We start from the raw sequence: 16,267 nt of genomic DNA, 5'->3' as shown, positions 1-16,267 counted from the left end.
GTACAATATAGCTAATTTTGACTTTGCAGTTGGCCCTTCTAGCAGAAATCGCTTAGTTCTGCCTCCTGGGCAAGATTCAAGACAATAAATATAAACTTGCATTCTTTACATGATATACTTGTTTTATGTTTTGTTTACAACAGCCCTTTTGCAGTTGACCCACACTAGAAAACAACTCAGTAAAATGTCTGAAATCAACATTTGTCCAAAATGTCATTATTTACAAAAACAGAAATTAGACTTAAAAACCTTAAAAATCCCATCATGGGATTCTCCCCTCTCCCTTTCCTAACAAAACAGCTCTCTGTTGGTTTGCAATCAAGAAGGACAATAGGTTTTCATTGACAGACAATATCAATATAAAAACATCATGAGAATCTTGTATATTTCACAACAGTTCCCACCAAAACTTGGGTCAAGTTCCAGCCCTAGTCCTCACTCTCCTTGTTGTTGACTGCTGTGTAGATGACCTGGTTCCTGTGTTTGATCCTGGAGTTGCTACCCGTACTGCTGGGATCCCCCTTCTTCCCACTGCTGCGCTTGGGGATCCGGACATGGGGCTCCTCCCCCTCCCTTTCCAGGGGTGAGGAGTGAGAGGGGGTAGGCAGGTTGAGGGACAGGCCAGAGGGAGTAGCGGGGTCTGATTTGGGCTCAAGCATGGACAGGACCATGCGACTGGGGGGGTAGCTCTCCAGAGGCTCCCTGAGTCCCGTCTCTCTCCTGCTTCCCCCGTCTCACCCTCAGGCACCACTACATCAGGGCCCTCCCCCTTACCCTTTTTCTCTCCTCCCTCCTTCTCCCCCTCTTCTTCCTCTATGGTCATCTCATCAGGGTTGTATGAGCTGGACAGGCCTGAGGTGTCAATAGGGTACTCACTGGGTTCATCCGCACTCGACATCATCATCCTCCAGCTCTGGGGCTCCTGTGCCCATCTGTCCCCCGACCTGGGCATAGATGTCTGTGAGGCCCTGGGTGGCACAGAGCTGGGTGGTCTGGGGGTTGGTGCTGTAGCTGGGATGGGGGCCAGGCAGGATCGTAGGCTGGCACGGTCAGGCTGAAGTTGTCTGGGATGGACAGCTCACCTCCCAGTTCACCCACAGCCTCCATCATGGCTGCCTCAGACGCACTGATGTCCCACCTGGACAACATACAAAGTAGTTAAGTATGGGTGTGTAAGTGAGGGGTGGTCTGTAAGTATACAAATGTGTATGTGTGTGAGAGAACAAGTGTTTAAGTGAGATAGCAGGGTGTGTCGTATGTGTGAGAGAGAGAGGAATACAGACAACGTGAATATTTGACGTTATGTGCAGGCCGTTGTTCCGTGGAGGGTTCCAGTAGTTAGGGCTGACAGCCAGCAGGTTGTCTTTTAGCCTTCGGGATGGCCAGCCACTCTGGATCACACTCCAGAACCTGTCTGCTACCTCTACGATCTGAAACACACACCCAACAAGTCAGCATCAACTCAGACATGCATCATAGAGAAGACACCTATAGCCCTTACTAGCATAAAACAAGATCTTCAAGCAAGCTGTTTCACAGACCAAGATGAACAGACTCTCCATAAATTCAGGAGTAGGTTTAATCTGGATCTATGAAACTGGACCATAATCACACACCATCCATGCCACGTGTCATCACCCTCTCTCACCTGTAGAAAGTCCATGTAGGGGATGCACTTATCCAGTGAGAGGAATTTGGTAGTGCGGAGGGCAGCATCACCATTGGCCTGAAAGGAAAAACAGAGCAGCAATATAACCAGTGCTGCATAGGAAATATCAGTTCCGTGACCTAGCAACACAACAATGACAATCAGGATAAAAAAGATATTGGTTTGGGATTATGCAAAAATCACAGAATCTTAATTCTGATTAATCAGAAAGAATCACATCTCTGAATATCCACAGCAGTCTCTCTACATAACCGTAGTCAGTTCAGCTCACCGGGTGCTGCATAAGGGCAGCAAACTTGACGTGTTGGTGCGCAGAGTAAGTTAGGCTGCAGATGGGCCAGGAGCACTGCAGCCGCAGGACTCCACCTCCTGCCTCAGGAACCCACCTCCTGCCTCAGGAACAACTTCTTCCTCAGTAGCTGCCATAATGGTAGATCCCACGAGGCCATTCATGGGTCAGGAAGACATCCACAGGAATCTGGATCTAGTGGCAAAATAGGGGAGGCATGATGACAAATATGATATAATGGGGGGGGGGGGGGGGGGGGGGGGGAACGGACGGACATCATTTGATATATTAACCTGTTTGAGTTTGAAGACATCAATGTTCCTGATGTGGCAAACACTGCGTAGAGTTTCTGGGATATGGAGGGAACTAGAGTTCTGCTGTCAAAAACTCTCTCTGGGGTTGTAGACAGGTTGTAGCCTTGTCCTGTCTAAGAGACATGGTCATATCAAACGTATACTTTTTTTTCTTCACCTTCTGCTATTTTCATTTACGACGTAGCGTGATTATGATTATGTTGGTTTGTTCCGTTCATCTCAACCAAAACGTATGAATCGAACATATTTTCCCACCTCAGCCTATTTTGCCCAGAGCGCATGCGCACACCACACCCACCAAAGTAAATCGAGCGATGGAGTCATAGGTTGCACTTTCCACAATCAAAATAATTTACAAAAAAAAAACATCCGTACATTATCCCGAAACGTTGTAATTCGGACCACCAACACTTCTTTATGAATAAAACATATTTGTATATGAACATAAATGCTTATAATAATCATATGTTTGTCGAATCACCCAAACTTCAATTTCAAATGATCTGCGCGTTTAGAACCAAAATGTACCTAATTGACTTGATTCACAAGTTGACATTCGAGCAATGTAGACAGTGTGCAACTATAAACAATAGTTTCATTATCACAGGAAACGTTATCTGTGGCTTAAACAGACCAAATACACCCGACTAACTCCACCTAACCCATGAAATACTAAGTGCTTCTAAAGTGTTGCGTGATTTAGCTATATTTACTTTTTTAATCTGAGCAGCTGGTCTGGAGGGCAGAGTGTTTGGAAAGTGCTGCTCCGATTGGGGTGCTCGACAGGGGGAAGAGAGATGGCGTGCTTGTTGGAGGCCCCTCTCCGCATCAGCGTGCTATCTGTGAGTCGCTCTTATACTATTTAATAAATACTTTATTTTTGCTATGCACTGCATTCTTCCTAACTGCATTGCATAGTGAAAAGCATTTTATGTGTCGCATCAAGTTATCAATGTGGGTTGAGGGCATGCACTGAAGTTGCTAGCTAGCTACGCTAACTCAGGCTTTGCAACATTTAGCTAGCTAACGTTAGCTACTGTAGTTAGGGCGGTCTCCCGACGTTCACCCGGAATGACTTAGCTAGCTAACTAGTAACCGGTGACATACATTTACGTGAATCCAATTATAACGAAAACCTGCAACATTTAATAACTTTATTGCACAGTGACGGTGTAATTAAATAAGGTTATGCTAGCTGGAACCAACCGCGAATTAGCTATTTAGTTGGCTAGCTGTCTATAACCGTACTTACTCTGTTAGTTAGGTAGCATGCTATACAGAACTAGCTAATTGTCCGAGTCAGTTTTGGGTAGAAGGCTAGCTAACTATGTCAAGTGTCAACTGCTTTCAGTTTTGTGACCGAGAATCGAATTTCACGTTAAGACTAACGTTTATCATTTTTACTTATGTTTCAAAGTTAGCTATTAAGCTAACGTTAGCAAGATAGTTTAAAGTTATCATACTGGAAACGCCCCCATATGCTGTTGGTTGTGTCATTGACCAGATCACAGGGTTTTGGAGGAAATACAGGAAGATGCTATACAGCTCTTCAACAAAATGTGTTCATTTGCCACCTGTTAGTCTGTCAACAGATGTTTTTCTTATTTTACAGGACCTGTAAGGAAATGGCCAAAGCCAGAGCTAGGTTTAACAACATTTACCAAATGTCATATTCAAATCAAATGTTATTTGTCACATGCGCTGAATACAACAGGTGGAGACCTTACAGTGAAATGCTTACTTACAAGCCCTTAACCAACAATGCTTTAAGATGTTTTAAGTAAGAAATGGAAAATAAAAGTATCAAATAATTTAAATATCAGCAGTAAAATAACAATAGCGAGGCTATATACAGGGGGTACCGGTACAGAGTCAATGTGCTGGGGCACCGGTTAGTTGAGGTAATTGAGGTAATATGTACATGTAGGTTGAGTTAAAGTGACTATGCATAGATAATTAACAGAGAGTAGCAGTGTAAAAGAGGGGTCTGGGTAGCCCTTTGATTAGCTGTTCAGGAGTCATCATATTGTCTAAATTTTACATTTCACCCACCTGAAATGTGACGATGCACCCATAACTGCATCTGGACTAGTGGAATTGTAATCTACTTTAATTGTTAAGGAACTTTGTTTCAGATCCCTTACTGACTCATGGCTGATATGGTATGAGTCACAAGGAATACACGTCACTGCAAATCCTCCTTTTTTTAAGAGAGCTATAGTAGAGCAGTGCCTCTGCTCATCAGTAACCTATTACATAGTGAGTCGTGGGGAAAGTTCTGGACGGTCCCTCAATGATAAACATAAGCAAAGTTATCAAGTGACATATGACCATCTCGTGCACTGGATGAGTTTACAGCTTGACGAGAGTAGCCTACTGCCTGTCGACCAGTCATATAGTTAGGAGGGGCTTTTCTGGGATGGAGTATCTATCTGGCCCAGGCCGGTGTCTTTCTGCTGAGTGTGTGGTTGGTGTCAGCAGTGGGATGATGAGGGAGGCCAGCGCTGACTCATTGTTGTTCTGTCTCTTGTCACCATGCAGGAGGTCACGGCCACCAGTCGCCATTATGTTGACAGGCTTTTTGACCCTGACCCACAGAAAGTGCTGCAGGGAGTCATGTAAGTACATTACCTTGTGTTGTAGTAGCCTGTTTTTCTATAGGAAAATAGATATTTGTCCTGTCCCTCCATCTTTGTTTCCGTCCCAAATGGAACCCTATCCCCTACTTGGTGCACTACTTTTGACCAGAGCCTTATGGGAAATAGGATGCCATTTGGGCCTCTGTCTGTCCTTATGTGAGTCTGGTATCTGTATGCGGGTGGAGCAGGCAGCTCTGGAGGGAGCTGTCTGTCAATGATTGATTTGTTTGAGGTGCGATGTGAGCATGCTCAGTGTGAGCTGCTTGGAACACTTTGTTTACATGTGGCTGTACAACCTGGCTGTCAGTGGTGTGTGTTTCTCTCCGATCAGTCAGTGTGATTCATGCTGTGTGGTATGCCAGGTCTCTGCTAGTGTGTGTGTTTCACTGGGCAGTGTGAGTGAGAGCCTCAGCACAGCTTGGACTCGGACATCTTTTCATCTTTATTTTTAACTCTGAGACCCAGCTCTGGTTACGGTTTTGGATGGCTAGCCGAGTCGCTTCTTACCTGACTGGTGCAGCAGTACTTTTCCACTGGCCTCTATCTTCTCATGGCGATTTTATTCCATCTCGCTACTTGTATCTTTATGTCATATGCATTGTATTCTATAGGGTCTCAGCAGTTGGCAAACCAGAGTTAGAATTCTGCACTCTGGATAACTTTTATATACAGTACCAGTCAAAAGTTTGGACACACCTACTCATTCAAGGGTTTTTCTTTATTTTTACTATTTTCTACATTGTAGAATAATAGTGAAGACATCCAAACTATGAAATATCACATATGGAATCATGTAGTAACCAAAAAAGTGTTAAACAAATCAAAATATATTTGAGATTCTTCAAAGTAGCCACCATTTGCCTTGATGACAGCTTTGCACACTCTTGGCATTCTCTCAACCAGCTTCAACCTGGAATGCTTTTCCAACAGTCTTGAAGGAGTTCCAACATATGCTGAGCTTAGGCTGCTTTTCCTTCACTCTGCGGTCCAACTGATCCCAAACCATCTCAATTGGGTTGAGGTCGGGTGATTGTGGAGGCCAGGTCATTTGATGCAGCACTCCACTCCTTGGTCAAAAAGCCATTACACAGTCTGGAGGTGTGTTGAGTCATTGTCCTGTTGAAAAACAAATGATAGTCCCACTAAGCTCTAACCAGATGGGATGGCATATCGCTGCAGAATGCTGTGGTAGCTATGCTGGATAAGTGTGCCTTGAATTCTAAATAAATCACAGACAGTGTCACCAGCAAAGCACCATCACACCACCACCTCCATGCTTCACGGTGGGAACCATACACATGGAGATCATCCATTCACCTACTCTGCTTCTCACAAAGACTCAGCAGTTGGAACCAAAAATATCAAATTTGGGCTCATTAGACCAAAGGACAGATTTCCCCCGGTCTAATGTCCATTGCTCATGTTTCTTGGCCCAAGCAAGTCTCTTCTTTATTATTGGTGTCTTTTAGTAGTGGGTTCAAATCAAAATATATTGGTCACATGCACATGGTTAGCAGATGTTAATGCGAGTGTAGCGAAATGCTTGTGCTTCTAGTTCCGACAGTGCAGTAATATCTAACAAGTAATCTAACAATTACCCAACTACCTAATACACGCATCTAAAAGGGGTGAAAGAGAATATGTACATATGGATGAGCGATGGCCGAGCGGCATAGGCAAGGTGCAATATATATCATAAAATACAGTATGTAGATATGAGTAATGTAATATATGTAAACATTATTAAAGTGGCATTATTTTAAAGTGGCTAGTGATCCATTTATTAAAGTGGCCAGTGATTGGGTCTCGGTCTAGTAAGCAGCCTCTGAGTTAGTTAAAGCAATTCAACCATGAAGGCCTGATTCATGCAGTCTCCTCTTAACAGTTGATATGTCTGTTACTTGAACTTGGTGAAGCATTTATTTGGGCTGCAATATGAGGTTCAGTTTACTCTAATGAACTTATCCTCTGCAGCAGAGGTAACTTTGAATCTTCCTTTCCTGTGGCGGTCCTCCTAAAAGCCATTTTTGAGAACTGCGGGAAACGTTCTTGAAATGTTCCGTATTGACTGACCTTCATGTGTTAAAGTAATGATGGACTGTCGTATCTCTTTGCTTATGAGCTGTTCTTGCCGTAATATGGACTTGGTCTTTTACCAAATAGTGCTCTTTGCTCTATACCACCCCTGCCATGTCACAACACAACTGATTTGCTCAAATGCATTAAGAAGTAAAGATATTGCACTTAACTTTTATCAAGGCACACCTGTTAATTGAAATGTATTCCAGGTGACTACCTCATGAAGCTGGTTGAGAGAATGCCAAGTGTGCAAAGCTGTCATCAACTTTGAAAAATCTCAAATATAAAATATATTTTGATTTGTTTAACCCTTTTTTTGATTAATACATGATTCCATATGTGTGTTATTTCATAGTTTTGATTATTATTCTACAATGTAGAAACTAGTAAAAGTTAGGAAAAACCCTTGAATGCGTAGGTTTGACTGGTACTGTATGTTATTGGCTAATATAAGTGGTGTGTGATGATCAGAATTCTATCCTCAAAGCAACATGTTAACAAGCTTGAACAGCAATGATGTTTCTCAGTTGAACCTGTGGCTGTAAGCATTAGTGTTTAGACTTGTGTGGTTTAGCGTAGGTGATATGATTGCTACTGTGGTTGAACTCTCAAGTGTTGTTGTTATTGTGGCTGTTGGTAACATGCTGAGGAAGCTCCACACATCTGACTCTGACCCTGTGTGTGTGTGTGTTCACAGTGACATGAAGAATGCTGTCATCGGAAACAACAAACAGAAAGCCAACCTGATTGTCCTAGGAGCTGTACCCAGGTGTCTCTCTCCATTCACCTGTTTTCCCATCTTCCTCTTTCTCCTTTCCCCACTTGCTCTCTTTCCCCTCCCCTCAACTCAATCTCCAAGCCCAATTGAACGGCAGCGTTGACTGTGTGTGTCTCTCCCCAGGTTACTTTATCTGCTCCAGCAGGGCTCGTCCAGCTCAGAGCTGAGGGCAGAGTGTGCGGTGGTGCTGGGCAGTCTGGCCATGGGCACTGAGAACAACATCAAGTCCCTGGTGGACTGTCACATCATCCCTGCCCTACTGCAAGGTAGATGTATGCATAACACAGACAAATCAATACACACACAATCAGTCACACTAAGAGTGACACGCTGTCCAGTGTTAGTCTTTCAGTCATAACTCACTGACAGGACAGCACTCTAACTGAGGAAACATACTCATTCTCTCTCATAGCAAGTGTGTCTCTCTGCAGGTCTCCTATGTCCAGACCTGATCTTCATCGAGGCTTGTCTACGCTGCCTCAGGACAGTCTTCATCAGTCCAGTCACCCCAGTGCAGCTGCTCTACACTGTAAGTCTCTCTCGCTCTTCTCTTTCTGTCTATTCCCCCCCGTCCAATACACTCACTCTGACACACATACCATTGGTATGGTGTAACGTGCCACCACTATTCTTAGTGATGTGTTGTCAAACTGGGGTGTATTTCTGTGAGTGTGCACAGTAACACTGGGTGTGTGTGTTACACCTTGTCAGGACCCCACTGTGATCCCCCACCTCATGTCCCTGCTGAGTCGGTCACAGCGGACGCAGGAGTACATCACCCAGATCTTCTCCCACTGCTGCAAGGTCAGTACACCAGCACCCATTTAAAACACTTCACATTACAGAAAGATTTACACTATTGTAATAGAAGACCGAAGACACTACATGTTAAAGTTCATCTGATGATTGACCTATCATTTAAAAAACAAATCTGTCTGAAGAATTACTCAGTGTGTGTTTTGTAGACTCCGGAGCACCAGACAGTTCTGTTTAACCACGGGGCCATCCAGAACATTGCTCCTCTTCTCATCTCTCCCTCCTACAAGGTACTCTTTGAAACTACTTCTCACCCAGATCTCAGTACTATCATCTCTGACCTTTTATATTACCATGTCTCACTCTCTTCCCCCCTCTTCTCTCACTCTTTTTTCTTTCTTTTTGCTCTCATCCTATACAGGTACGGATGCAGGCATTAAAATGCTTCTCGGTCCTGGCCTATGAGAACACTCAGGTCTCCATGACACTGGTGAATGGTGAGGGGCTTTATTTCCCCTTCTATTTCTGTCTCTCTCTCTCTCTCTCTTTCTCGCTGCTGCTTTGGGACCTGACTGGGACAGCTTCCAGCTATATTCTTCACTTTGTCAGAGGAGTTCTATTCTTGGCATTATATTGGTATCGTCATGGCAGCAAAAAGTTTGTCAGATGGTGACAATATTGTATAATGAAGTTACTATGAAAATCAATATTCTCCTCTCTGTTCTCAGTGCTGGTGGATGAAGAGCTGCTCTCTCAGGTATTTGTCAGAATGATGCAAAGGGATCAGCCCATTGACATGCAGCTCACAGCAGCCAAGTGGTGAGTGTTTCCTTCACTTGACTATTAAAAGAGGTATGCTTCCATTGACAGTGTTGAAGTAACTGCTGTAAAGTATATGTTTTTCCGCGGACTATTAAAGTAAGAATCTCAAGTGTTTTAGTTTCGGGAAGATGAAATCTCTTTTCCCCCTCTCGCTCACCCTTTGCTTTCTTCCTCTCCCCCAGTCTAACATACATGTGTCGAGCAGGAGCCATTAGGACCGATGACAGCTGCATCGTTTTAAAGGTGATTATACCATTTTGCATGTCTTATGACTTGTCTGGTACTGGTATGTATGTGTGTGATGTATGTTGAGTCTAGTGTGTGTGTGTGTGTGTGTGTGTGTGTGTGTGTGTGTGTGTGTGTGTGTGTGTGTGTGTGTGTGTGTGTGTGTGTGTAAAATCCTTGTTCCATCCCTGTGTAGGCCCTGCCGTGCCTGGTGAGGATGTGCAGTAAGGAGAGGTTGTTGGAGGAGCGTGTGGAGGGGGCAGAGACCCTGGCCTACCTGATGGAGCCTGATGTGGAGCTGCAGAGGATCGCCAGTGTAACAGACCACCTAGTGGCCATGCTGGCTGACTACTTCAAATACCCCAGCTCTGTCAGCGCCATCACTGACATCAAGAGGGTGAGACACTGGACTTTACTCATTCAACCTAGCCAGGCAATCTTACAAGGCAGAGAACTGTTACCGTCAGGAAAACACTGACGCTGTTGTGAGAAAAGAACACCACATTCCTTACTTTGGACAAAAACCTCTAACTCTCTTACCTCTCACCAAATATTGAATTGTCTTTTATCTGCAGTTGGATCACGACCTGAAGCATGCTCACGAGCTGAGACAAGCTGCCTTTAAACTGTACGCTTCACTGGGCTCCAACGACGAAGATATCCGCAAGAAGGTGGCTTTCACTCAACAGTACACACATCCCTACCCAGACGCCTTTAGAAATGTGTCCGTGTCCTCTTCCTAACACCCCCGTCTCTCTCCTCCTCAGATCACAGAGACAGAGAACATGATGGACAGGATAGTGAGTGGCCTGTCAGAATCCAGCGTCAAGGTGCGGCTAGCTGCTGTCAGGTACTGATAACATCCCTACCTCTCCACTGAGGGTGCTGTGACATCCTGAGTGTCCTGTCACATTCTGTCCCTTCTGAGCCTAAGAAGATCTCCTTGCATCCGAGACATCTGACTCTCAAATGGTAGCCGTGTGTGCCTGTTGTGATATTGACTCTTCCTCTGTGTCCAGGTGTCTTCACAGTCTGTCCCGGTCAGTCCAGCAGTTGAGGACTAGTTTTCATGACCACGCCGTATGGAAGCCCCTTATGAAGGTCTATACCAAGGGGTCTCTTTCTCACCATACAAGATTACTTACTATACAAATGATCTATGTATGCTGCAAAGTATATGGCCTTCGTAGTGAAACTCTACCTCTCTTCTCTGCTGTGTGTAGTTGTTACAGAACGCTCCAGACGAGGTGTTGGTCATGGCCTCTTCTACACTATGCAACCTGCTACTGGAGTTTTCACCCAGCAAAGAGGTGAGACCGGCAGACAGCAATACAACACTGCTACCTAGCTGGCAATACAACACTGCTACCTAGCTGGCAATACAACACTGCTACCTAGCTGGCAATACAACACTGCTACCTAGCTGGCAATACAACACTGCTACCTAGCTGGCAATACAACACTGCTACCTAGCTGGCAATACAACACTGCTACCTAGCTCACTGCTACCTAGCTGGCAATAGAACACTGCTACCTAGCTGGCAATAGAACACTGCTACCTAGCTGGCAATACAACACTGCTACCTAGCTGGCAATACAACACTGCTACCTAGCTGGCAATACAACACTGCTACCTAGCTAGCTTCATGATTGGTAGACAAACACAGCTCAGTAAAGTTGTATGTCAAAAGTTTGGACACCTACTCATTTAAGGGTTTCTTTATTTTTACTATTTTTTACATTGTAGAAGTAATAGGGAAGACATCAAAACTATGAAATAACACACATATGGAAGCATGTAGTAACCAAAAAAGTGTTACACAAATCAAAATATATTTTATATTTTATAAGGGTGGCTACTTTGAAGAATCACTTTTTTTGGTTACGACATGATTCCATATGTGTTATTTCATAGTTTTGATGTCTTCACTATTCTACAATGTAGAAAATAGTAAAAATCAAGAAAAAGACTTGAATGAGTAGGTGTGTCCAAACTTTTGACTGGTACTGTGTGTGTATTTTTTTTGCTTGATGTTTTAGGACTAAATATTAGCTGTCAGGTTGTGAACCTGCAATTTAGCATGATCAGTGGGAGTAAGTGCATATGTTTTGCCTGTGTCTGCAGCCCATCTTGGAGTCAGGGGTGATAGAGTTACTATGCAGTCTGACCCAGAGTGATAGTCCAGCCCTGAGGGTCAATGGCATCTGGGCTCTAATGGTGAGTCACCACTGTACTGCCTTGCTCTGCTGTCACCACTGTACTGCCTTGCTCTGCTGTCACCACTGTACTGCCTTGCTCTGCTGTCACCACTGTACTGCCTTGCTCTGCTGATTCTCAGTCAGTAGAGCATAAGCAGTGAGGCAACCCTTCAACTGAGTATCTTCCAACTGGAACTTTGGTAAAGTTTCTGTAACTGCACAACCCTACTATAGAAGGTGTGTGTCTAACCTACACCATCATGATTGTGTGTGTGTGTAGAACATGGCGTTCCAGGCGGACCAGAAGGTGAAGGGGGAGATTGTGAGAGCGTTGGGAACAGAGCAGCTCTTCCGTCTGCTTTCTGACCCTGACTCAAATGTCCTGATGAAGACCCTGGGCCTGCTACGAAACCTGCTCTCCACACGGCCCGTAAGACTGGCACAGAGAGACACACACACACACACACACACACTGAAGGTAGTCTTTGTGTGACTTAAGTCCAATCATTGACCCACATCGTCTGTTGCAGACAGGGCATGTAGAGTCTCCGTTTGGGGGGGGGTCTAGGTGCATTCCTGGCTTCAGGTCTCTTGAGGCGCTTTCTTCTCCATAGCCTGTTCCTGTCCTTCTCAAGCTTCTGCACTTCTTGCTGGTAGAGCTGGCGCCATATGGAGCGTTCAGCCGCAGTGCCCTCCAGCTGGGTAGGGTTAAGCCTGCACTTTTCCGTTGTGGTCTACAGTTGGTCTTTGTAGCGCCTCCCCTGACCCTCTGCAGAGCTGGCCATACAGGGCTCCCGGTCACGCAAGGTTGTGCACTAGAGTCACCTGATGTGAAAGGCCTCCAGCATCCTGATGTTGCGAGTGTAGATGGTCCACGTCTCGCAGCTGTAGAGGAGAGTTGTCATGACCACTGCCTGGTAAACAGATATTTTTGTGTGAAGGTTGAGGCCTTTTGTTCTGGAAGACCATTCTCCTGAGCCTACCAAAGGAAGCTGAGGCTTGTTTGGTCAGGTTTTGTATTTCTCTTTCGGTACTGCAGTCGCCAGAGAGACAGACTCTGCTTTTAATCATCTCAAGTCTCACTCACACACACATTGTCTCGCCTTTTCATACTCTATCCCGCTTGATCAGTCTCTTTTCTCTAACCTCCTCTCCCTTCTGTCTTCCAGCACATAGACCAGGTCATGAGTTCTCATGGGAAGCAGATCATGCAGGCAGTCACTCTAATCCTCGAGGGAGAACACAGCATCGAGGTCAAAGAACAGGTATGCCCCCCCCCCCCCCCCCCCCAGCTTATTATACCATGAACACTTTGATGTAGGGTTGCAATATTTCATTCACTTAATCCCAAATTCCCAGGTTTTCCAGTTGGATTATTCCCTCCTTGCTTATTTCCTAATTCCAGGAGTGCTCCAAATTCTAGTAAATTTGTGAATTTCTGAGAAGTTAGCGGTTCTGCAACCCTACTTGTGTCTTGAGGAACACTTCAGGACAGAGCTGCTGTCTGTGTTTCAGACACTCTGTATCCTAGCCAACATTGCTGACGGCAACACAGCCAAGGAACTCATCATGACCAATGACGACATCCTCCAGAAAATCAAATATTACATGGTAGAGTCTCTTCCCTCCATTAGCCACTGTAGCTATACTTAGTTCTCGACTGCTGATCAGGCTTAAAGAGGTTCACTGAACTCTGTCAACCTTCATATTTGCCTGTATCCATGTGTGATCGTTTTATTTAGAACGAGTTTGACCGTCTCTCTTTGCATATATTGTTGACATATCTTAAGCAAGTACTGACATTTTCTCTGTGATATCCTCTCAGGCTCACTCTAATGTGAAGCTCCAGCTGGCGGCCACTTTCTGTATCTCCAACCTGATCTGGAACGAGGAGGACGGTGAGGCCAACGCCATGACAGGTTGTCACAAGCTGGGGGGGGGACTGCGGGGGAGCGTGGAAACACAGATGTTCAAAGTGTTTGTGTTAGCTAGGGCTAGTGGTAGTTTCATGGATGTAGTGGTATAAAGTGAATCAAATTCTGCAATGTTATGCATTACGGCAACGTAACGCGTTTATGGTCCACTACATCACTGGTTTTCATCTGTGTTTTGAGTAAACACTGTTGGACCGGGTCTCTGCCTCCAACATCCTCCTCTCTAACCTTCCTGCGTCGGTGTCTCTCTCTGTTCAGGGTCCCAGGAGCGTCAGGACAAGCTGAGGGAGTTGGGCTTTGTAGACATCCTGCACAAACTCACCCAGGCCTCAGACCCCAACCTCTGTGACAGGTCCGACACAGCCACACACACTTCTGATCTCTCTTCCGCTTTCCTTCAGTTTCTCTCTCCTATTGACTGACAGACACGCGCACAAACACATGCACGCTCGTTGTGTTGTAGGATACTGACTCTCTCTCGCTCTCTTTCAGGGCGAAGACAGCAATGCAGCAGTATCTGGCGTGACCCCACGAGAGCAGTCTCCGATGTCGTTGCCCCCAACAACACAACTAAAAATCCAATGGCCTGCCAGGAGGAGACCTGCCTGCCTGCTGCCATTGTTTTGTTTTCTCCTTCAGTTTAATCTTAGTTTTGTTGCACAAAGACACCTTTGAGCTGCAGCGGCAGACGCCCCCCTTCCACCCCATCACCCCCAACCCAAACCTTACCCCCACCCCACCCGGAGACAAGGTTGGAGGGGGAACTGGGAAACGCTTTCTGCATAGCAACGGTTACTGGAGGGGGGGGGGGGGTCATTCAAAGGTTTTTGCCTTTTTTTATTTTTATTTTTTTATGCAAAGATGGATGTGAATGAAGAAGGGTTAGTAGAGTGCAGTACAGTAGCCAGCCAGTGCAGCACAGCGCCACCATGTGGCCAGGAGGCTTTGGTGCTTTTGGACTCCTAATGAGGAGACTGAACATAAAGATGTCTCAGAGAGTGGGACGGAGAGCTGGACTAAAGGCTCTGACGAAGAGGGCAGGGTTGTGGGAGCATCGCTTCCTCCTGGTTTTATTTAGCTAATTATTGATATTATTATTATTATTATTATTATTAAAGAGGGGCTTTATGTCACGAGAGAGATTGCGTTTGGAAAAAAGACTGCTCAATTTGTACTTTTTTGTGTTTTCTTTTTTTGTGGATACATACCTCGTAAATATATATAAACATATAAATATATTTTTTAGATTATAATTTTCCCCCTCTGTTTCTTTTTCTCTGTGTCTGATCCTGGGTTCCTTGTACAGTAGGGTGTGAACAGAATATCAATGGGAGGATGATGTGGTCAATAGAACAAAGTTAGGTTGACTGGAAATATGGGCTGCTTTCACAGACCCAGATTAAGTTTAGTCCTGGACTAAAAAGCACTTTCAATGGAGAATCTCTATTGAGCATAATTTTTAAATCCAGTACTAGATTTAGGGCTCTATTCAATCTGTGTTGTGGAAGTTCAGTGTTATAGCGTGATTTGAAATTTCAAGGCAATGTTCCCGCGTTAGTGGTAAACGCTGCATATGTTGGTTCAACCGGAATTTACCTTTACATTTCGATTGCGCAATTTGTAACGATTCAGCGATTAGATTTAATTGGGCCCTTAATCTGTATCTGATAAACCGGCCCATTGCGTGTCACTATGTATGACCCTGACTCTCTCTAGTCTTACCTTTCAGAAGGCACTAAGATGGATCCACGAAATAGGATAAAATGCTAAATGTCCTTTACCTGTAGCCATTTGGTTCCCCCCAGAATCTTCTAGATCTTTCCTTTCCCTGATATTTCCATTCTTACAGAAGCTCTGACAGAATGAATGCTACCATTTGAAATATATGCAGACCTGAAAGATGGACTTGGTCATTGAGTACTGTCTTTTTTTGTTGTCCGCGGGCACCGGGTGGAGGGAAGTGGAGAACACTTAATTGTCAATGTGAGGCATGTGAAGGAAACAAGTCACAAGTGTAACGTAACTGAATACATGCATCAACTAAAGGTCCACTGGTTATGAGAGCATTACCACGGTTGTTCAACACATTAAATGACTTAGGAAGTGATCCCACTGGTGCTGGACATCGTCATCCCTGACAATGATTCGGATCCAAAGCATCACAGAAGCCTGGATCTTATAAAACAACACTTTGTTTATTCTTGTATAATGTATTTCTGGTAAAGTTGGTGACATTTAATAATAAAATACATCTGAAGCCTCCCAAAGCCTCGGGCAGCACAGTAAGCCCACCTTCCTCTCCCTTAGTTCTGAAGCAGGCATATTCCTCATGCAGATAGCTGTGACATGCATTTAACACCCCCACCCCAAACCCCTCTCACTGGCCCCCCCCCCCTCCTCCCACTACTCTCACACCTCCATACAGCCGCATCCAAGTCCTCACCTTGTTACAGAAAATAGAAACCAGCATCTGAATCTGTCTATAATAGGAATAGTGCACCACCCCCAAACAACTCTGGTACACTCCAAGTACACAGCGCATCAGACGACGCTAGAAAAATGA

The 16,267-nt window shown here is 44.9% G+C and overlaps 1 protein-coding gene and 1 pseudogene across 2 annotated transcripts; one reads left to right on the top strand and one right to left on the bottom strand.

The window, feature by feature from the left end:
* Positions 1–118: 118 nt before the first annotated feature.
* LOC115160894 (lariat debranching enzyme pseudogene) lies at positions 119–2,760 on the bottom strand (annotated as a pseudogene).
* An 82-nt stretch (positions 2,761–2,842) lies between these two features.
* On the top strand, positions 2,843–15,966 carry LOC115160893 (armadillo repeat-containing protein 8). 2 transcript variants are annotated; one of them, XM_029711401.1, is made up of 22 exons: positions 2,843–3,114; positions 4,814–4,890; positions 7,688–7,759; positions 7,892–8,034; positions 8,200–8,297; positions 8,480–8,572; positions 8,734–8,814; positions 8,946–9,021; positions 9,253–9,343; positions 9,529–9,589; positions 9,768–9,968; positions 10,147–10,242; positions 10,339–10,421; positions 10,591–10,672; positions 10,795–10,881; positions 11,697–11,789; positions 12,051–12,200; positions 12,940–13,035; positions 13,286–13,381; positions 13,596–13,668; positions 13,963–14,056; positions 14,197–15,966. In XM_029711401.1, the coding sequence occupies exons 1-22, from the start codon at positions 3,070–3,072 to the stop codon at positions 14,228–14,230; spliced, it is 2,022 nt and encodes a 673-aa protein (XP_029567261.1). In that variant the 5' UTR covers positions 2,843–3,069; the 3' UTR covers positions 14,231–15,966. The 2 variants fall into 2 exon arrangements, with proteins under 2 accessions (XP_029567261.1, XP_029567260.1); XM_029711400.1 differs by having other exon boundaries at positions 13,596–13,689.
* The last annotated feature ends 301 nt before the right edge of the window (positions 15,967–16,267 follow it).

The sequence above is a fragment of the Salmo trutta genome, chromosome 24, assembly GCF_901001165.1.
Source record: "Salmo trutta chromosome 24, fSalTru1.1, whole genome shotgun sequence".
Taxonomy (NCBI): Eukaryota; Metazoa; Chordata; class Actinopteri; order Salmoniformes; family Salmonidae; genus Salmo; species Salmo trutta.
Note: the sequence above shows the minus strand (reverse complement) of the source record. Positions and strands in the feature narration are given on the sequence as shown.

Excerpts from the sequence above, each read along its gene's own strand:
- LOC115160893 (XM_029711400.1), top strand. The coding sequence starts at position 3,070 with ATGGCGTGCTTGTTGGAGGCCCCTCTCCGCATCAGCGTGCTATCT. Across the intron at positions 8,573-8,733 it reads TCTTCTCCCACTGCTGCAAG|ACTCCGGAGCACCAGACAGT; the intron begins GTCAGTACACCA and ends TGTGTTTTGTAG. Across the intron at positions 12,201-12,939 it reads ACCTGCTCTCCACACGGCCC|CACATAGACCAGGTCATGAG; the intron begins GTAAGACTGGCA and ends TCTGTCTTCCAG.